At 40.6% G+C, this 17,640-nt stretch overlaps 1 protein-coding gene across 1 annotated transcript in view; it reads right to left on the bottom strand.

Moving 5' to 3' along the window:
- Positions 1-17,640, bottom strand: part of IGF2BP3 (insulin like growth factor 2 mRNA binding protein 3) — an 80,313-nt gene that overhangs the window by 44,746 nt on the left and 17,927 nt on the right. Inside the window, exon 3 of the mRNA XM_056857792.1 lies at positions 5,956-6,004. Within this exon, the coding sequence (XP_056713770.1) occupies positions 5,956-6,004 (49 nt within the window). The remainder of the gene's footprint in view (positions 1-5,955; positions 6,005-17,640) is intronic.

Here is a 17,640-nt window from a genome sequence, read left to right as displayed (position 1 = left end):
GTATGAGTTCTGCCTTAAGCACCGTGCACACAGTAATATCAACTTTCTTTTAATATATGAAAGCCATAAGATAGACTGTACTGGTCAGTGACCATAAGATAATAGTGGTAATTTTCTAACAGTCCTTTCTAGTTGGTTCATTTCATATTTTTACACTGGAACTCTTACAATTCAGTATTAGATCAAAGGGGTCTGTTTAACAACTTTAAAAAGTAGAGCCTAGTTTTTAGCGCGTGCTGGCAAACTGGAGGAAAGTTAGTGTTCACAGGAAGAGGTGACTGCAGCAACAATGAGCCTCTACAGTTGGTGAAATGGTTCACTAGGCAAATACAGGAATTCTGACTATCAAAAAGACATTTCCACAAAAAGTGCTGACTGTACTCAGCATATCACAGCACATGAAAAAGTAGAGAAGCTTACTTCATTCAAACTTTCAGAAGCCCATCACAATAAACATGATACCCTGAACTTCAAATCTAAAAAACATACAACTGACAGACTTCCAACTATAGTGCTGTGCTGAAGAGGTCTGTAAGGCCTGAGGACTGCTGTGAAAAAGACAACATACAGAGTACACCCCAGAAATCCCTGCTCTATGCTATAGGTCTATTGCAAAAACAAGCTTTGTTCTCCACCCTTAGTTGGAGTTTGTATACATGTGCATCTGCCATATTATTAAATAGAAGGTGGTTTCATGGCATGTCCAACTTCCCTTTCTTGGTTAGCCCCAGAAAATGAACGTTCCATAACTCTTCGGCACCTCAGAGGGGAAGTGAGAGGCCTCCCACCACATCACAGAGCTTTGAATGACCTATTACTAAACTTACCTGCCCAAGGTTGTAAAACAAAGCCATCACAAGTTTGTAATGCCTAATAGATGCAGATAGTGATGCCCAAGTTGCTGCTCTACAAATGTTCTCCATGGGAGTACCAGTGAAAAGACCAGCAGAGGCGCTAAAGAATGATCAGCAGATCATTTCCACAGGGAGAGGATGGCCCAATGATCTGTAGGCCATAACAATGCATTTTCTGAGCTGTTTGGGGATGGTAAACCTAGCTGCCTTTAAATTCAGGGCTCCTAGCTTATAAGAGACAAAAGAATTCCAACTGCTGTATGGATGCTGCTTGACTAACATTTTCAAGTGGTTTCCTAGCATACAGCTTGGCGGCATTTATGTTCTTTAGGATTAGATGGTTTGGGTCAAAAATTTAGAATTAACTCTTTTTGACCTGTGAAAAGCAGACATTACTTTCAGGAAGAAGGATGGCTCTATCTACAGTTACGACGAGACTATGTGATGATTCTAACACTGACATATTCGGCAGTGTATAAATAACCAAACTGATTGAGAGTTAGTACTGTGAACTATTAGAGAAAGATACCACTTCTTTCAAGGAGCTGGAAGCAGTGTGAAAGAGAGATTGTTGTTTGCAACAATCCCACTTTTACCTCTAAACAAATCTAGCACATTTTATGTGTGTCTTCAGTTTCTGTACAACACTAAATGTGTGAAGTGGAACATTTTTCTAAGACCAAATAATAAAAATGTTTGTTTACAATATTAAAAAGTTAAAAGTAGAAACTACTAAAGGAAAAATTCTCTATGATCAAAAACTAAGATATGTTTAGGCATGTTGGGGACTTTGCTGCTCCCTTGCTGTAGCACTGGATGTATTTGTAATTGTTTGAACAAAACTAAGATACTTATACATTTCATAAATACATCAAGCAGTACTATTTTACATGTTAACAGTTATACAGAAGCTACTGCTTTGAGAATATGCAATACATTAAGTATTACACAGATTCCCTCTCCCCCCCACACCAAATCTACATTTTGTTCCTCGGAAAAGGGGACCATCTCCCCCTGGCTTCAAAGCTTCTGGAAATTTTACACCTCTAATCTGGATGGCCCAGGCTAACCTGATCTCGTCAGATCTCAGAAGCTAAGCAGGATCAGCCCTGGTTAGTATTTGGATGGGAGACCACCAAGGAATACCAGGGTTGCTGTGCAGAGGAAGGCACTGCCAAACCACCTCTGTTAGTCTCTTGCCAGGAAAACCCCAAAAGGGGTCGCCATAAGTCGGCTGTGACTTGACGGCACTTTACACACACACAATCCTAAGTATGGTTGCACAGAGACAATCCATCCAGTGCCAGTGATGAGAGACTACTATATTGTACTACCCAAGCCTGGATGGATGCAACTGTTAGTGCTCCAGAAATCCCTATGAGATACGAGTGGACTGTTGCACCATCAGCCTTGATATTGTCAGAGCAGCCCTGTTTCCCTAGTACCATGCAAACTTACATTACCAAAAGGAACTCCTGTCATGTTTTGAGTACTGTGTATATGCAATGCATCCAACACATACAATTTCTGAATTGACTTGGGTAAGAAAATTGAGGCTCCATCTCATATTTTTCCCTATCCTGAAGTTCAAGCCAAAACCCATTCTGTTGCAGTATTCAAGAGATATTCAAAACAGTGCAGGTCACTAGTGCTATCATTGTTTTCTTTGATGCCTTCCTGAAAAATCTTTTTTCCAATTCTGATTTTTGCAGACCTATGTACTCCTATTCCTGTACGTAACTTCCAGATGGCACTTCCTCTGTTCTGGATCTCTGCTGTCTTTTCTGGATATAAAATGGACTAAAAACAAAATCTTAAAAGCTTACCAAGCTTGACTTCTGCATCTGTTATTTTCATTGTGATTTGCTATTATTATTACAGAGTCGACTCCAATAACTGCCCCTTGCTGTTATTAGGGAGAAAGAGGCATATATAAATTTCCTTCTGTGGCCTTGTGTAGGAGGCAGCAGGAGTTCAGAGGCAGAAGGAAAACAAGAACACCCATAGCAAAATGTCAGAACGACATAGTACTGGGTGAGAGAGGGGATAGGCATAGCTCACAGGAATGAATAAAGTAAAGGGACTGAAGAAACGTAAGTATGAACTATAACCAAGGCGGAAGAAAGCAGTGGCGAAACTAAAGTACAGTGTGGTATTTATAGAGCTGATTAAATTAAGACCAAAAACCTGTGACACTTTCTAAATAAAATCTCTATTTTCATCATTGCTTTTATTTGCGAAGACTAAGGCCTTTAAATAACATGCTCTTTATACCACCAAGAACTGACAGTGCTGGCAAATGCCAACTTTCAGGGCATCCCTTCACTGAGGCAACCCATGATTGAAACTGAAATTCAGCATGGCACAGTGGTTAGAGTTTTTATCTAGGATCTGACAGACCCTCAGTCAAATCCTCACATTGCCATGGAATATTGCTGGTTAACCTTGGGTCAGTCATTCTCAGCGTCTGACCTACATCACTGGGTTTCTGGGAGGATAAAATGGAAGAGGGGAGAATGTTGTAAACTGCTGTGGGAACAAATCAGGATACAAATAAGCAAATAAGTATGTCATGCTACCCACATCAAATGCTTGCACATATTATAGTTATCCTTTTAAAAAAGGATCAGCAACTACTGAGCTGCAACAAAAATTAAATTGCTAGGCACTGTAGGTTAGCCAGCAGAGAGGCCAAAGCTCAGAGTGACCTGAGGCTGGCCAGGGAGGCTCACCACAACAAGAAAAGCTTCTTCAGATATGTGAGAAACAAACACAAAGTAATAGAGGCAATAGGCCCACTATTGGGTGAAATGGAGAAACTCTGACAGAGGACAGAAAGAAAGCAGAAAAGATCAATGCCTATTTTGCCTCAGGTTTTTCCCTAAAGAAGAGAACAGGCTCATCTAGAGATGGTAGCAGGCAATGCACGGTGTCCAGGCTGCTGGTTGACATGGACAGAGGTTGTTGAGAGGCACCAGGCTGCACTGGATGCGTACACTTGTCAGGAATGCTTTACGCTGACCCTGTATTGAGCAGGGGGGTTAGAATAGTCGGCCTATTTTGCCCACTGATTCTATGATAAAAACGCTTTACAACTCACAATTTATCAGTAATTGACATTTTTCATATAAACATTAGATTGTAAGGTCTCTAGAGCAAGACATTCTCTGTTCTAAAATAAATTATATAAAAGAGGTCAAAGTATCAGGAGCTGATTTTCAAACTGGAGAGCAGTAGGGGGTGAGGCTTTGGTTGTTAACTAATTTTTAGTAGGTGCCATATTTCAAACAGAGCAAGGACTCAAAGGACAGCAACACTGGCTCCACCCACTGACTCACTGCCATATAAGCTGAAATACAAATGAAAGGATTTCTACAAATGAAAGGATCCCTCATATAACACAGCTATCCACTCCCGTGGGCAAGCCAAAAGAAGCTCCGTGATCTAAAAGACGAACTTTTGGCAGGCCTCTCTCTTGCTGTTCAGTGACTGGAGATTAAAGGTCCTTTTGCCTGGGTGTTGACTCCTACAACAAAATGTGGCCAAGGTGCATAATTAGGTGAAGTACTTCTGAGACTGAAAGCTATATTGGTGGCCTACATTAAGCCCTTATATCTGAATATATAATTGTATCGTATGGTTAGCTTCAAACAAAAGGCAATTCTTGAACAACAAAAAGTATGCTACAGTACCAAGAGGCCAGTGAAACTTGTTAATGGTAATATATGAGGTTCATGTAGTAACCTAGGAATATTTAGTTGTAATTTTTTACTTGGGCCTCTGCAGGCCATTCTCTAAAAATGCTGATAAACACGGTGTGGAGTCAAATTCCCAAAATATATCCCAAATGCTAAAGCAATTCTAGAAATTCCTAACAGCAAATTAAATTACAAGTTTATTTTTATTGGTTTATGAGAAATTGTCCCAATTCCTGTTATTTTCCAGACAGGACCACCAAGTTTGGAAATGAAACCCTTCTTATATCAGAAGCTATTAATTGTCCTTTTTCAAAACAAAATGTTATTAACAACCATAACCTACAAGGTTAATGAAGCAGCTGCGACTGACTATTGAATCAGACTGCCTTTTCATGCTTTGTGACTATTTCTGATCTGAGATTTAATAGGCTGGGACTTCAAACAAACCAAATATGCAAACATTTCATATTAAGGGTTCTACCGTCTTCCATTTTACTAAATATTCAAATGGCACTTATTAGCTTTGACTAAAAGAATTACCAAGCCTTGGACTTTCCTTCTATACCACTTCTATGTGATCCATTGTGAACAATTTTATAAAATTAATGTTTGTTTTGTCTCAATTACATCGAGAAGGCCTTTCCTGTTTCTAACTACAGTATGTATCAAAGGCAAAAGAAAAAAAGTCATATTCTCATGATAGTCTGTACATTACTACCTCATTATTATGAATCTACCGAAATTTGTTTCTGAGAGGGGAGGGGCCGTGGCTCGGTGGTAGAGCATCTGCTTGGCATGCAGAAGGTCCCAGGTTCAATCCCCGGCATCTCCAGTTAAAGGGACTAGGCAAGTAGGTGAGGTGAAAGACCCCTGCCTGAGACCCTGGAGAGCTGCTGCCAGTCTGAGTAGACAATACTGACTTGGATGGACCAAGGGTCTGCTTCAGTATAAGGCAGCTTCATGTGTTCATGTGAGAGTACGGCATGATGCTGCGGAAATAAGTAGTGAGAAGAATGATTATATTAAAAGGATACAGAGTTTCTATTTATAAAAGTTGCCACAGTGCTAATGTTTACAAGGAAGAAAATCACACATGAGCCTTCAGTCAGACAGAACCAAGAGGTTGCAATGTGTCTAAGAACTTATTGTTGGAACACATTCACCACCACCCCTCCATTTATACCCAAATGTCCAGCATTAATTGGTTACAAGAGTTATTTGGAAGGACCTTTTATTCAAACATGCAAAATATCTCCCCAACCGCTTTGTTAAGGATGTCTATGTGTTAACTGCTTGGGAGGAGGAAGAGGGAGGGAACAAGGGGTAAAGGGCAAATGGTTAAAAAATACCACTAATTTATCTTCTCAGAATAGTACCTTTAAAATTTAAACATGAGTACTTACCTCCCACTGCAAGTGTGGCGGGATATTTCTGATCTGAAGTTTTCGACTTCTAGAGATGGAGAGAACAAGAGAGAAAGAGAATCTTAAAACACAAAAATTTACATGGTGTACACAAGCTTTAAGACAGAAAACAACAACTGAACAAAATCAGTCCTATAAAGGAAAAGCAACAGTACAAATAATGAATGTCCTATTTCAAGCTGTGATTTTTTTTCAAGTTAACTGAACAGATACTTCAAAGCTCTTCACAATATTTTCTTGAGTCGTGGAAGAACATGCAAAAGCTTTTACTTCAAGATTACCAGTTCTTACCTCATAAATGCTTAAGCACTGTATTAATTGCTTTTTAACCTGAAAAAGCTATCACCATGTTTTTTTATCCTCACAAAATGTCTTCTGCATATGTGATTATGTTAACTCATGTAAAAGGTATTCAGTTTAATTAATACTTCAGCTCCTAACATTTCAATAATTTAGCTGGTAAACAAGGATTTGTTTGGCAGATACTACAACAAAGGCTAACAGCATCCTAAACTGATTAACAGATAAGTAGTTTGCTTCCTCGACTCTTAACCCTACCCCCATTCTACCTAAAGCAGAACAAATAAGACACCAAAGATGTTACACAACCTGTGGAATCTTCAAGAATGTATTAATTACATCACCACACACCACACAGGTAGTGTGTGCATTTTCTCAGGGCTGGAAGGTTATTCTTAAAAGATCTCAGCAAACAAAGTAAAGACTATTCTTGGGAAATGCAATTGCACCAATATAAAATACATTATATGTCATTATGATCCACAGACAGTAGAAGGACTTGAGCACATTAGATGGAAGCTGGATCATCCATGTACTACTCTGGTTTAAATTTTTTTTTTTAATTCCATTTATATCCCACTTTTCTCCGTGAACCTGGGCATCCTTGATGCTAGTCCAACACTCAAAGAAGTAGTTGTGTTGAAATCTGATTAGATATATCTAAGATTCAGGAATTTCTGTTCTGTACAATAAAATGACACCTTGTAATTTAAGCTCAGAACACCAGGAATTTCTCTTAGGCGAACCCTGCTGAAAGGGGGAATTCCAATGAAAAACTCTAGATATGCTCTGGGAAACATTAGCTTTGAAAGCATTCTTTAGTTATAGTTTTTAAAAAAGGATCAGAATTACTATAATCTCTTGTCTAATTACAGCTGATCAAAAACTCAAGGTCTCTTAAAACGGACATATCAATAATTCTGAAGATAAATTCTGTCAGTTACATGAATATGGATTTTTCTACACATCGGTATTTAATGCTCAATGAAATCAATTCATTTTTCCCAGAACAAGAATATTCATTTACCTTAAAGGAATTCCAGTTAGTAAGAGATAAAAAGCGAGCTCTGCAGTGAAGATTTTACAATTAAGTATACGAAGATTCAATATTTGTGGTTATCATAAAGCTGATCTGGGTTTACTCCCTTACACTGTTCCAACTCAGAAAGCAACACAACCCTGCACTACAAAGACAGGGGAATAAACGGACGGTATTAACAAAAACATCTAAATTGTAGCACAATTGGGGGAACAGCCGAAATTTTTATTCATTTCTCTCTTAACATATCTCTATGCAGGCTTTCCTTATATAAATTCTCAGGCAAAAGTCACAGAGCCCAATTGTTGGAAGTCACTTCACATTCTCTCCAAAATCAATACAACTATTTGAAATCTTGTGTGGCAAAATTAAACCTTATTGCCAAGATCATACAGACAAGATCACTCTCCCTGAAATATCTATTGCCATTTTCCACAAGGCTATCTCTTGGGGGCAACCCCATCAACAGGTTCACCTCACACTAGGAATCATTCAAACCTATGGTATCCAACACATATCTTACATAGTACTGAAAAATTCTGCCTTCCAGAATGAGAGTATGCACGCCTACCCTTCCATATATGACTGGTCAACTTTCCTTTAAACATCTCACTTCTAATATTACTACAAGCAATTAAACATTGATCACTGTCATAAGAGAGGCCAAGTGCCATCTATACTGTTTGATTTTTAATGGATTCAGACTACAGTATCTTTGTGATTTTAATTATTCTTTTTTGTCTTCCTTCAACATTACAATGTCAGGCATTTAAAATGTGTTGTGTTCAAGAAGGGACCAGAAGTTTACAATTCTGGAACGTTGTTTGTTATATTGGCTACTTTTGATTTGCCTTATGACTATAACAGAGGAAGGGATAGGAGCCAGCGTGACCCCAGCGCCAGCGTTAGTGCCACTTGCACCAGCTAAACTGATACTAACGCTGGCACAGGACCACTTACACAAGCGTTACCAGGGGCTGAGCTGCTGCTAATCAGCTTCCTAAGCCCTTTTGGCATGGGAAAACCCTTTTTTGCAGATGCCAGGTTATGCCTGCAAAAAGGCAGATGTAGCCCATGAAACAATGGCTGCGCCATCCCGAGAGCTTCTTAACTGTTCCCCTTAGGATTGTGCAGTAAAGCATCCTGAAAGATATAGTTAATGAATGCATTTGGATCTTTAAAGATTCTCTTAATTTCACTATTTAATACTCCATGGGAACTAATACATCACTTTTAAAATATGATGATTAAAAAGTCAATTATTTTTAGTATATAATAGCTGCCACATACCACTAAAATGAAGATGAGCTTTACTGTTTGGTATACTAAAATGCTGTTTGACAAATATCACTTAAAAAAATGTTCTACTGAAGGCAAATAGATCTGAAAGGCAAATTATGCAAACATATATGCAAGTTTAATGAACCTTCAGTAGTTTTAATCATAACTGTATTAATTATCACCTAATCAACAGTGCAAGAAGTCAAGAGTCAACAGTTTACATCACTGCAGTAGAATTCCAATAAATTAAGGCCATTGTCAAGGACAGTTAGTATACAACAACAGAAAGAAAAAAAAACAGAATTGAGTGAACACATCTACATGTACTAAGAGATCGCCTAGTACTACGGTTGCCACCTGCCTGGAGAAAAAAACAAACTGTCCCTTTAACAGAGGCTTAAGGATGTTAGTTACCATATGATGGGATTTATCTCAATGCCATGAAAAACGTAAGCAGGCCATTTCCATACATTAAGCCTCTGTAAAAAGGACAGGACATTTTTCTATCAGGCCTGTTGGCAACCCTGCCTGGTACATTTTACTTAGAACAAAGAATTAGTTGAACAACTTAATTTGGTATCAGGAGAGTTCTTTAGCATTTATACTGATTGTCTCTGAAGATCAAGATCAATTATATTGCTCAGTAATAAGAGGCAGCATCTCAATACAAGTAGCACTTAAATGTCCTTTCAAAAACACCCACACACCCACTACAGCAGCTTTCTTCAATGAAAAACCTCCCAAACCTGCAGTTCTGTTATTAAAACAACCAGGACAAACATCATACAACAGTTTTCAAAATCTCCATCCTGTGTTAAGCGGTCCTCAATAGTGAAGCTAGAAGGTTGGCTTTAGATAGAAGCATTGCCTTCTCCATCCCATTTGAGTACTTAGGCAATTATTTGGAAAGATGGAAGTCATGCCCAGCACATGCAGGACATTTTCTTGCTGCATCATGGGTTAGATTCAAACAGCTATTCCAGGCTTTACTGTGCAATCCAATGCTGTCAATCCTGTCTAAATGCACTGATTTAAATGGGTTTAGACTGGAGTGACTCCACGCAAGGTCACATTGTTACACTTGACATGTGCCCTGTAGGGTTTTTCACCTTTCCCAGTTAGAATGCTGCAATAAACTCCTCTTGTTTTCACAAGGGACTCCTCTTGTTTTCACAAGTAGTTTGCTAGGTGCCATGCAGGGCTGCTGTTTGAGAAGCACAAGCCCAGTGACCCGCCGGGTGGCTATAACTAGGAAGGCTACTGTAAAGAACTTCCAATTCTTAACACAATGTTCTCAATGAGGTTTTGTACTTCAAGAAGTAAGCAACTGTAAAACAATGCCTTGGATCCTATAGGGTATGTAAGACACAGCTCTCTGCCGTCACTCACTCCTCACCCCGAGCTGGAGTGCAGACATTGATGTTGGACAAGCAGCCTCATGGCCCAGAGGCCCTGTTCAGTGCATCTCACCAGGTCCTGTGGCTTTCAGCCCGCTTGGGAGAAACCACTCCCTTTCAGAGAAACCAAGACACTATGATTGCCATTCCCACCACTGCTTGCTGGCCAGCTACAGTAAGAAGCTCCAATGTCTTCCAGGAGGACAGCTTCTCTGACAAGATACCCAAGCATCCCACTGTATCTGGCAAGGATGTTGTGGTAAGCGCAACACCTCAGCTGGGAGACGGGGAGTTTGGTGTGGCGAAGCAGCTGCCTCATGCTACAGCTGGCTAGCGGCAAGTCAAGCAAGCCCATGTGCATCTGACTGCAACTCATGAGGTGGGAAAGGAATAGGAGGAAAGGAGAGCCTAAGATGCTGGCAGACTAAACTCATGCTCTAGTCGCTCGCCTCCCCAGAGTAACTGCATACAGAGGTGATAATTTGGCTTTAGCAACAACTTTGGGAGAAGGCGGGCTTTGCATGAAGGATGGGACCAGACATTCTGTCCCTTTTTATGCCAGTGACAGTTATGGGGATGGGGATCAGATATCTATTTTTATGTTGTCCTTCCTCCAACTGGGGGAAATGGAAAAGATACACAACACCTAGTATCTACAGTGCTTGACAGGAGAGACCCCAGCTCAACCCTCCCCTTGGCTAACTAGAGCATTCTAGTCCCTGAGTTGTATGCCAACATTTTTTTAAAAGCTTAGGAGTGAAAGGCAGTAGAAGGAGGTTTTCTTCCTTAGGCTATTTAATGTGGATACAGGTAAGACTTTAGAGTGGGCCACATTCACACCGACCTGTATCTAGGGCATATGATTCATCTGACCACACTCAATTCGTGATAACATTTTTGGAAATGCTGAAGTCACAGGAAAAAATGTTTTTTTTCCCCTGGGAGGTTTTCTTTAGGGGAGGGGGAGGGGAAAATTGAAATATATTGCAATTTTTAATTTTTTATGAAACCTAAATTTGTTTTCCTGATTTAACCACATAAAATGCATTATTTATAGCAATATAAATTGTACTATTTGGCATATTTGTAGATTTTAAAAGTGTAAATTCTTTTTATAAGAAAATACCCTAGTACTTGAGACAGTTGAAAATTGCTGTACCTTATTCTACCTTAAAACATGTATCTCACTTTTTTGCCCTCTGAAATTATAACTTGTAATGTTCTCTAGGACAATTTGCATGGAGAGGAACAGCAGCCCCACCCCCAGAATAATCTCCTGGAACTTGCCCTCTAAGAAAGCAGTGCAGTGTCTCCAAATCAGAAATGTAAAATGTCCATGCATGTTTGAAGACAAGGGGAAAAGACAGTTCCCACATTAGCCCACTCTTCCTCAGGGGAAACAGAAATTTGGAAGTTATACTGAAATATCATTTGGTTCCACACTAGCATTTTCATGAGCACAAGCATTTCCAACTGCCCAATGAAATTCTCCTGCCTCCCACATCCTGCAGCAGGCAGAAATGGCACCCTGTTACTGCACGTGAAGTGCCACCCACCCCCCGCACACCTGCAGGAATGCTAGTCTGGACCCAAGGCTACATGCAACGCTTATTTTCTTACCAAACGTAAGCTTACTTTAACATAAAATGAATTGTAGAATTTAATTACCACACAAATTGTACCAATTACTATATGTATTAAAAGTTACAAGTACAAATACTAAGGTCTAAATCAAGCAGTAAGTAAAAACATTCCCAGAGACAGAGCAGAGAGCAACTGCACCCTAATGTAGCTTTTGATGGGGAAAAAGGAAAAGGAGTTATTGGTTTCCATTTTTTAACACTGGAGCAAATAAAAGGAATAAACTGGCTGAATTTAGAAAAGTTTCCTTTCCACATAGCTAACATTATTCAGGAACAGAAGACAACACAAAACCTGCTTGAACTAGACACTACAATGGGATTAGTGCACATACCACAAGCAACAATCCCTTTTCAAATTTCTTCCACCTCTTTAAAAAAAGAGGTGCCTGCCTTCAGACTAAAAGTTTGCAGGACTCAGTCTGGATATTTACACAAATCCTTGAAAACACTATAATCTCTTGCCTCATCAGTTTCAGAAAGATCAACAGCTTATGATTCTGAACTATATTTTTTATCTTGAGGGTCACTTGAAAACTTGCATGGAATGAAATTCTTTTGTATGTTAGCTTGCCTCTTTCACATGCTGCAGAAGATGGAAGATTCTGAATACGACATGATCAAATGTCTACAATATGCAGGAATTGGAATACAACATAAGATTGTCATAGTTATTATGAAGCATTTTGAAGGGAAAAAGGAGATCTAAAATAATAGTTTAAGGTCTTGCTTATTAAATAATCTCCTTTACAGAGATCTTCAGAGGGAATGGGTACCTTGGTTTTCGTCTCCAATTCCCACTCCAAGCAGTCCAGAATAACCCCATGTTGATTGTCTCAAAAGGAGCTAAGAAGTCCTGGAGCAAAGGGTTACCACCACCCCCTCCAATGAATGGCACAGATAAAGTATGTCTCCTCCTCAAAACCAGGCCTAAATCTTCTCTGAAGAGATGTTATATTATCAATTTCATTCAAAACTCAGTGGAGGAATTCAACAAGCACCACTAACCAAGAATGGACTGCAGGATCTAAAGAGGAGGTTTTTTTAGAAGTAGCCAGACCATCAACTCCTTCAGGGAAGCAGGATTACCCTGCAGACCAACCTCTTATTAACAGGCTGTCATCGGCCAGAAGGAACAATGGTTGAGGGGCAATTTGTAACTTTCACTTGACAATTCCCAAGTGTGAGTTAGCAATGGGATTTAATAATAAAATCACAATTTGTACACATCTTATAACAAGTACATATTTGCTTTGTCCTATTGGTTTTCATAACCACATGCAGCTGAGAGCAAATCTTTAAAGAATTGATTGAATGCTTTAATGTGTTTATGATAAATTCTGTAATGCATCCTTGCTGTGCTATCTTTCCTCCACTCTTAATTCTGATTTTTCAGTTTCATCGCCTATTCCCGCCCCCCCCCCCCCATGTGTTAGAAGAAACATTCTGCCTCAGGTCAATGTGTGTTTTCAAGCTCTGGATGTTTTACTGTTGTGGAACCCAATGACTTCCAACACCATAAACAGAAAATTCCTAGGATAATTTTTTGCTGCTACATACATGGGGAATTTGGCTTGAGATAGAAATATACCAGGTGCAATATGTGTAAGCTTTTTACAGGTTAGTTTGAGGTTTAACATGAGACAATTAATCTCTTGTTGTTGGCATAAGATAAAAACATTCTTGTGACAAATCCTTTTGAAAGACTCCTGTTCTCTGTACATCTCCAAAAAGGAAATGTGTAAAATGTTTCTGCTGCATAAATTACCACTTTGTGGAGAAACAAGCAATGTGGGAAGGTAAAAATAAAGGCTCGGATCCAATTTGCCCTGCAATCCAAAACTTTCTGCACCAGCTGTTTGTTTAAAGTTCATACATTCCAAAAATGATTATTAGGATTATCAGAAACTGGTGTTCTCTAAACAGTCATTCATACATACATTATAAATTTTGTAGCAACTATATTTTGATGGGACATAAATCCTACTACTATCTTACCAGCTGGGGAGGGCAGAATAGAAGACTAAATAAATAAATCATAAGCTGAAATGGCCCCTCAGTGTACTTTAAAGGAAATATACTAACTATAGTAAAAAACAAAAGCCGCCATAATTTCAGCTCCATACAAAATCTGTAGAATCACTTTATCCAAAAAGATCATGGATGACCAATAAACAGATTTCTTGCTTTATGTATTGAGAAACTAAAATTGTTTCAGCTGGTCTAGAGGTTATCACTGGAGCCATAGAAAATCCCATGAATGGTTCTCTGAAAATCAGATTCGTAAACAGTTGGTTTTTCTCCACAAAGCAATCTTTAGCACACCCAATACAAAAAAAGTTGACATACAGAGACTGTTTCGGGGACATGGAATGCATTCACACAGTCTTTGTAAATGAATGTTTAGTAAACTTAAGCAACTAGGAAGGCCCAGAGGTATAAGATTTCACTGAACATGTGATAAGGGTCTACAACATACGTTAGTGATCTCACAGGGACACCATCAGTGACTTCCCTGTGGCAACTGATATATGCCTAGTTCATAACATGTAGACATACATACAAAGTGGGGCTTAGCCATCGTGTAGCAAGTCTCAACATACTTATGATAGCCACAAGGCTATCATAACCTGTTGGCTAAGAACATTATGAAACACAAGCCCAGCGGCACCTTAAAGACTAGTAACGTTTATTTCAACATGAGCTTTTGTGAGTCAGAGTTCACTTATTCAGATACGCAGAAAGGAAATTATTTTGGGGGATCTTATGGGTTAAATCACAGAAGGGGAGGAATTGGAATAGAAAGGAACATTGGACGTAATGTGAAGGTTCCTTCACAGGGGTGAGAAGGACACTCTGATAGGCTTGGGTTCCCCTTTCCACAATCCCTGGAGGTAGGAAATTGATTGCACTTTCTGTCTCGGTGGGGGAAGAGCCCACCCCTCAGTCTGGAGGCTTCTGCAGCTGAGTAGAGTCCACAACGTGTGCCAATCAATCAATCAAACAAACAAACAAACAGAGAACAAGGATTACAGAACCCTATGAAACAAACCATATAGGTAAAGGTAACTGTTAAAACAGAGAAAACAATGAACATGGAGACTGGAAGTCAGTCATCCTTCAGAAAGCATAATAGACTGAAAAGGGACCCTCCAACTACAGTGGGTCCAGATTGTTCTCCTCACCCTTAAGAAGAGGAAGCTTTGAGGACATTCTGATATGCTTGGGATGTTACAAAACTCATTTTGATTCAGGTAAGGAAGAGTGACTGCCAAACACAGAGAACAGTAGGACTAAACCACTTGCTGTAGGACTCTCTGCCCAAATGCTGCCGCAGCCACGGTGATAGAGTCCATCTTGTACTGCTTGATAAATGTTGACACTGAGGCCTTGCATATATCTGCAACAGATGCATTTGTGTCAAACGCTGCTGACGTGGAAGCACTTCTCATTGAATGAGCTGTGATCTCCTCTGGGGCTTGAAGGCCCTGAAATTCATATGCCAAGGAGATCCAGTCCTTTAGCCACCTGTTTAGTGTAGCCTTAGAAACCTTTTTTCTGTTGACTGTTGGTTGAAAAGCCACCAAAAGGGAATCTGACTTCCTAAATGGCTTGATTCTTCTGATATAAATAAGTAGTGCTCAACAAAGATCTAGCAAGTGCCAATTCATCTCCCCGGGGTGAGAATGTTTTGGCCAGAAGGATGGCAAATGTATCCCCTGTGAGATGTGAAAAGGTGTGTTGACTTTAGGTATGAAGGTGGGATCTGTGCCAAGGGCCACCATGTCCTTGTGGAAGATTCATAAACCCTTTCTGATGGAATGAGCAGCTATCTGAGACCTGCCTTGCTGATGTAATGGCTACCAGGAAAAGTACCTTCAGGGTAAGAAACTTCAGGGAAACCTCCCTCATGACTCAAAGGAAAATTGGTCAGAGCCTGAAGAACGACATGAAGTCTCCAAGATGGAAACCTGTGCACTATAGGGAGCTGAGACAAAGGGACTCCCTTCAGAAATCTTGCCACTGCTGGGTGCGGGGAAAATAGTGCATTGCAAACTGATGAGAGTATGGTGCTCAGGGCAGCTACCTGGCAACAAAGAGTACTTGCTTTTAGACCCAGGGAAACTCCACCCTGTAGGAAATACCTGAAGAAGATATATGGTGTATGGTTGCAGGTGTTTCCTCTTGCACCACCTGACAAAGGCCTTCCAAGAACTGTTGTAAATTCTGGAAGTTGAACTTCTCTGGGCCACCATCATGGTCTGAATGACCTGATCAGAAAAACCCTTATGCAATCAGCACATGCTGCCCAATCTCCATCCTGTCAGATGACACCAAGCTGGGTCTGCATGCCAAATGGCACCCTGGGTTAGAATACTAGGTGACACGAAGTTCCCATGGAGGTTGAACTGATGATTTCAGCCGGTTGGAAAATCAAGGACTCTTGGGCCAATATGTGTGTGTGTGTAAAGTGCTGTCAAGTCATAGCCGACTTACGGCGACCCCTTTTTGGGGTTTTCATGGCAAGAGACTAACAGAGGTGGTTTGCCAGTGCCTTCCTCTGCTTAGCAACCCTGGTATTCCTTGGTGGTCTCCCATCCAAATACTAACCAGGGCCGACCCTGCTTAGCTTCTGAGATCAGATGAGCTCAGGCTAGCCTGGGCCATCCAGGTCAGGGCTGGGCCAACATAGGATCAGGCAAATTAACTGTGCCTTCTCCTGTTTCATTTTGTACAGAACATTTAGAATCAAAGGTTTTGGGGGAAAGGCATATAGGAGGCCTGATGGCCATGGGGAAATCAGAGCATCTACTTGCTCTGCTTGTTGACACTGGTGTCTTGAGAAGAATCTGGGTGTCTCAGCATTGGTTGGTGAGGCAAAGAGATTTACACAAGGTAGGCTGAAATGCAGAACTCGGGACTAGAATGTTTCCTGGCTGTGGGACCACTCCCCTTGGCCAAGCCTGGTGTGACTCAGCCAACCTGCTTGAACATTTGCTATGCCTCTGATGTGTTCTGCTCTGAGAAAGATAGATGCTGCTCTGCTCAGGACATGAGGATGGTTGTTTCCTGTTATAGCTTCCAAACTTTGGTGCCTCCCTGATGGTTCACGTGTGCCTTGGGCATGGTGTAGTTTGCCCGTATGTATATGTTTGAGAAGATGGTCTTGGAAATAAAGAAGCAGACAAATTGCACGTAGATCCAAAAGATTGATACTAAGGGAAGCTTCTTGATGGGACCAAGTCTCCTGTATGTGGCCCAGTGTGCAATAGGTTCCCCAACCCATCAGGCTGCCATCCCTTGTGACCTGTAGGTCAGTGGTCACTTGAAAAGGGTTGCCCCTGAGCAAGAGTTTGGCTAGAGAAGGAGGGGAGAGGTGGATGAGAGGCCTTGGTTTGTCTTTTCCGCAAGTATTAAGTACAACCAATTTTCTGCCTCCAGGGCCTGTGGGAAGAGGAACCCAAGTGTATCAGAGTGTCCCCCTCCTCGAGAGCCATTTTCAGTGGAATCCTAATGACAATTGATATATGTACCATGATCCTGAACACATTATGCAAACTCTCATTAAACCCAGAAGGGCTCCCCAAGTAAATGTTTTTAAACCTGAAGTGTGAATTGTGTTCTTCAAGATTCCCAAAGCTCCATTTCATGTGGCACTTCAAAGATGGATAACTCAGAAAAAAATAATGAACTTATAATCATCTTTCAGGAACCCCGTGGCGCAGAGTGGTAAGCTGCAGTACTACAGTCCAAGCTCTGCTCACGACCTGAGTTTGATCCCGACGGAAGTTGGTTTCAGGTAGCCGGCTCAAGGTTGACTCAGCCTTCCATCCTTCCGAGGTCGGTAAAATGAGGACCCAGCTTGCTGGGGGTAAAGGGAAGATGACTGGGGAAGGAACTGGCAAACCAGCCCGTAAACAAAGTCTGCCTAGTAAACATCGGAATGTGACATCACCTCATGGGTCAGGAATGACCCGGTGCTTGCACAGGGGACCTTTAATCATCT

Source organism: Euleptes europaea, chromosome 11 (genome assembly GCF_029931775.1).
Source record: "Euleptes europaea isolate rEulEur1 chromosome 11, rEulEur1.hap1, whole genome shotgun sequence".
NCBI classification, from domain to species: domain Eukaryota; kingdom Metazoa; phylum Chordata; class Lepidosauria; order Squamata; family Sphaerodactylidae; genus Euleptes; species Euleptes europaea.
This window is presented reverse-complemented; position numbering and strand designations above follow the sequence as displayed.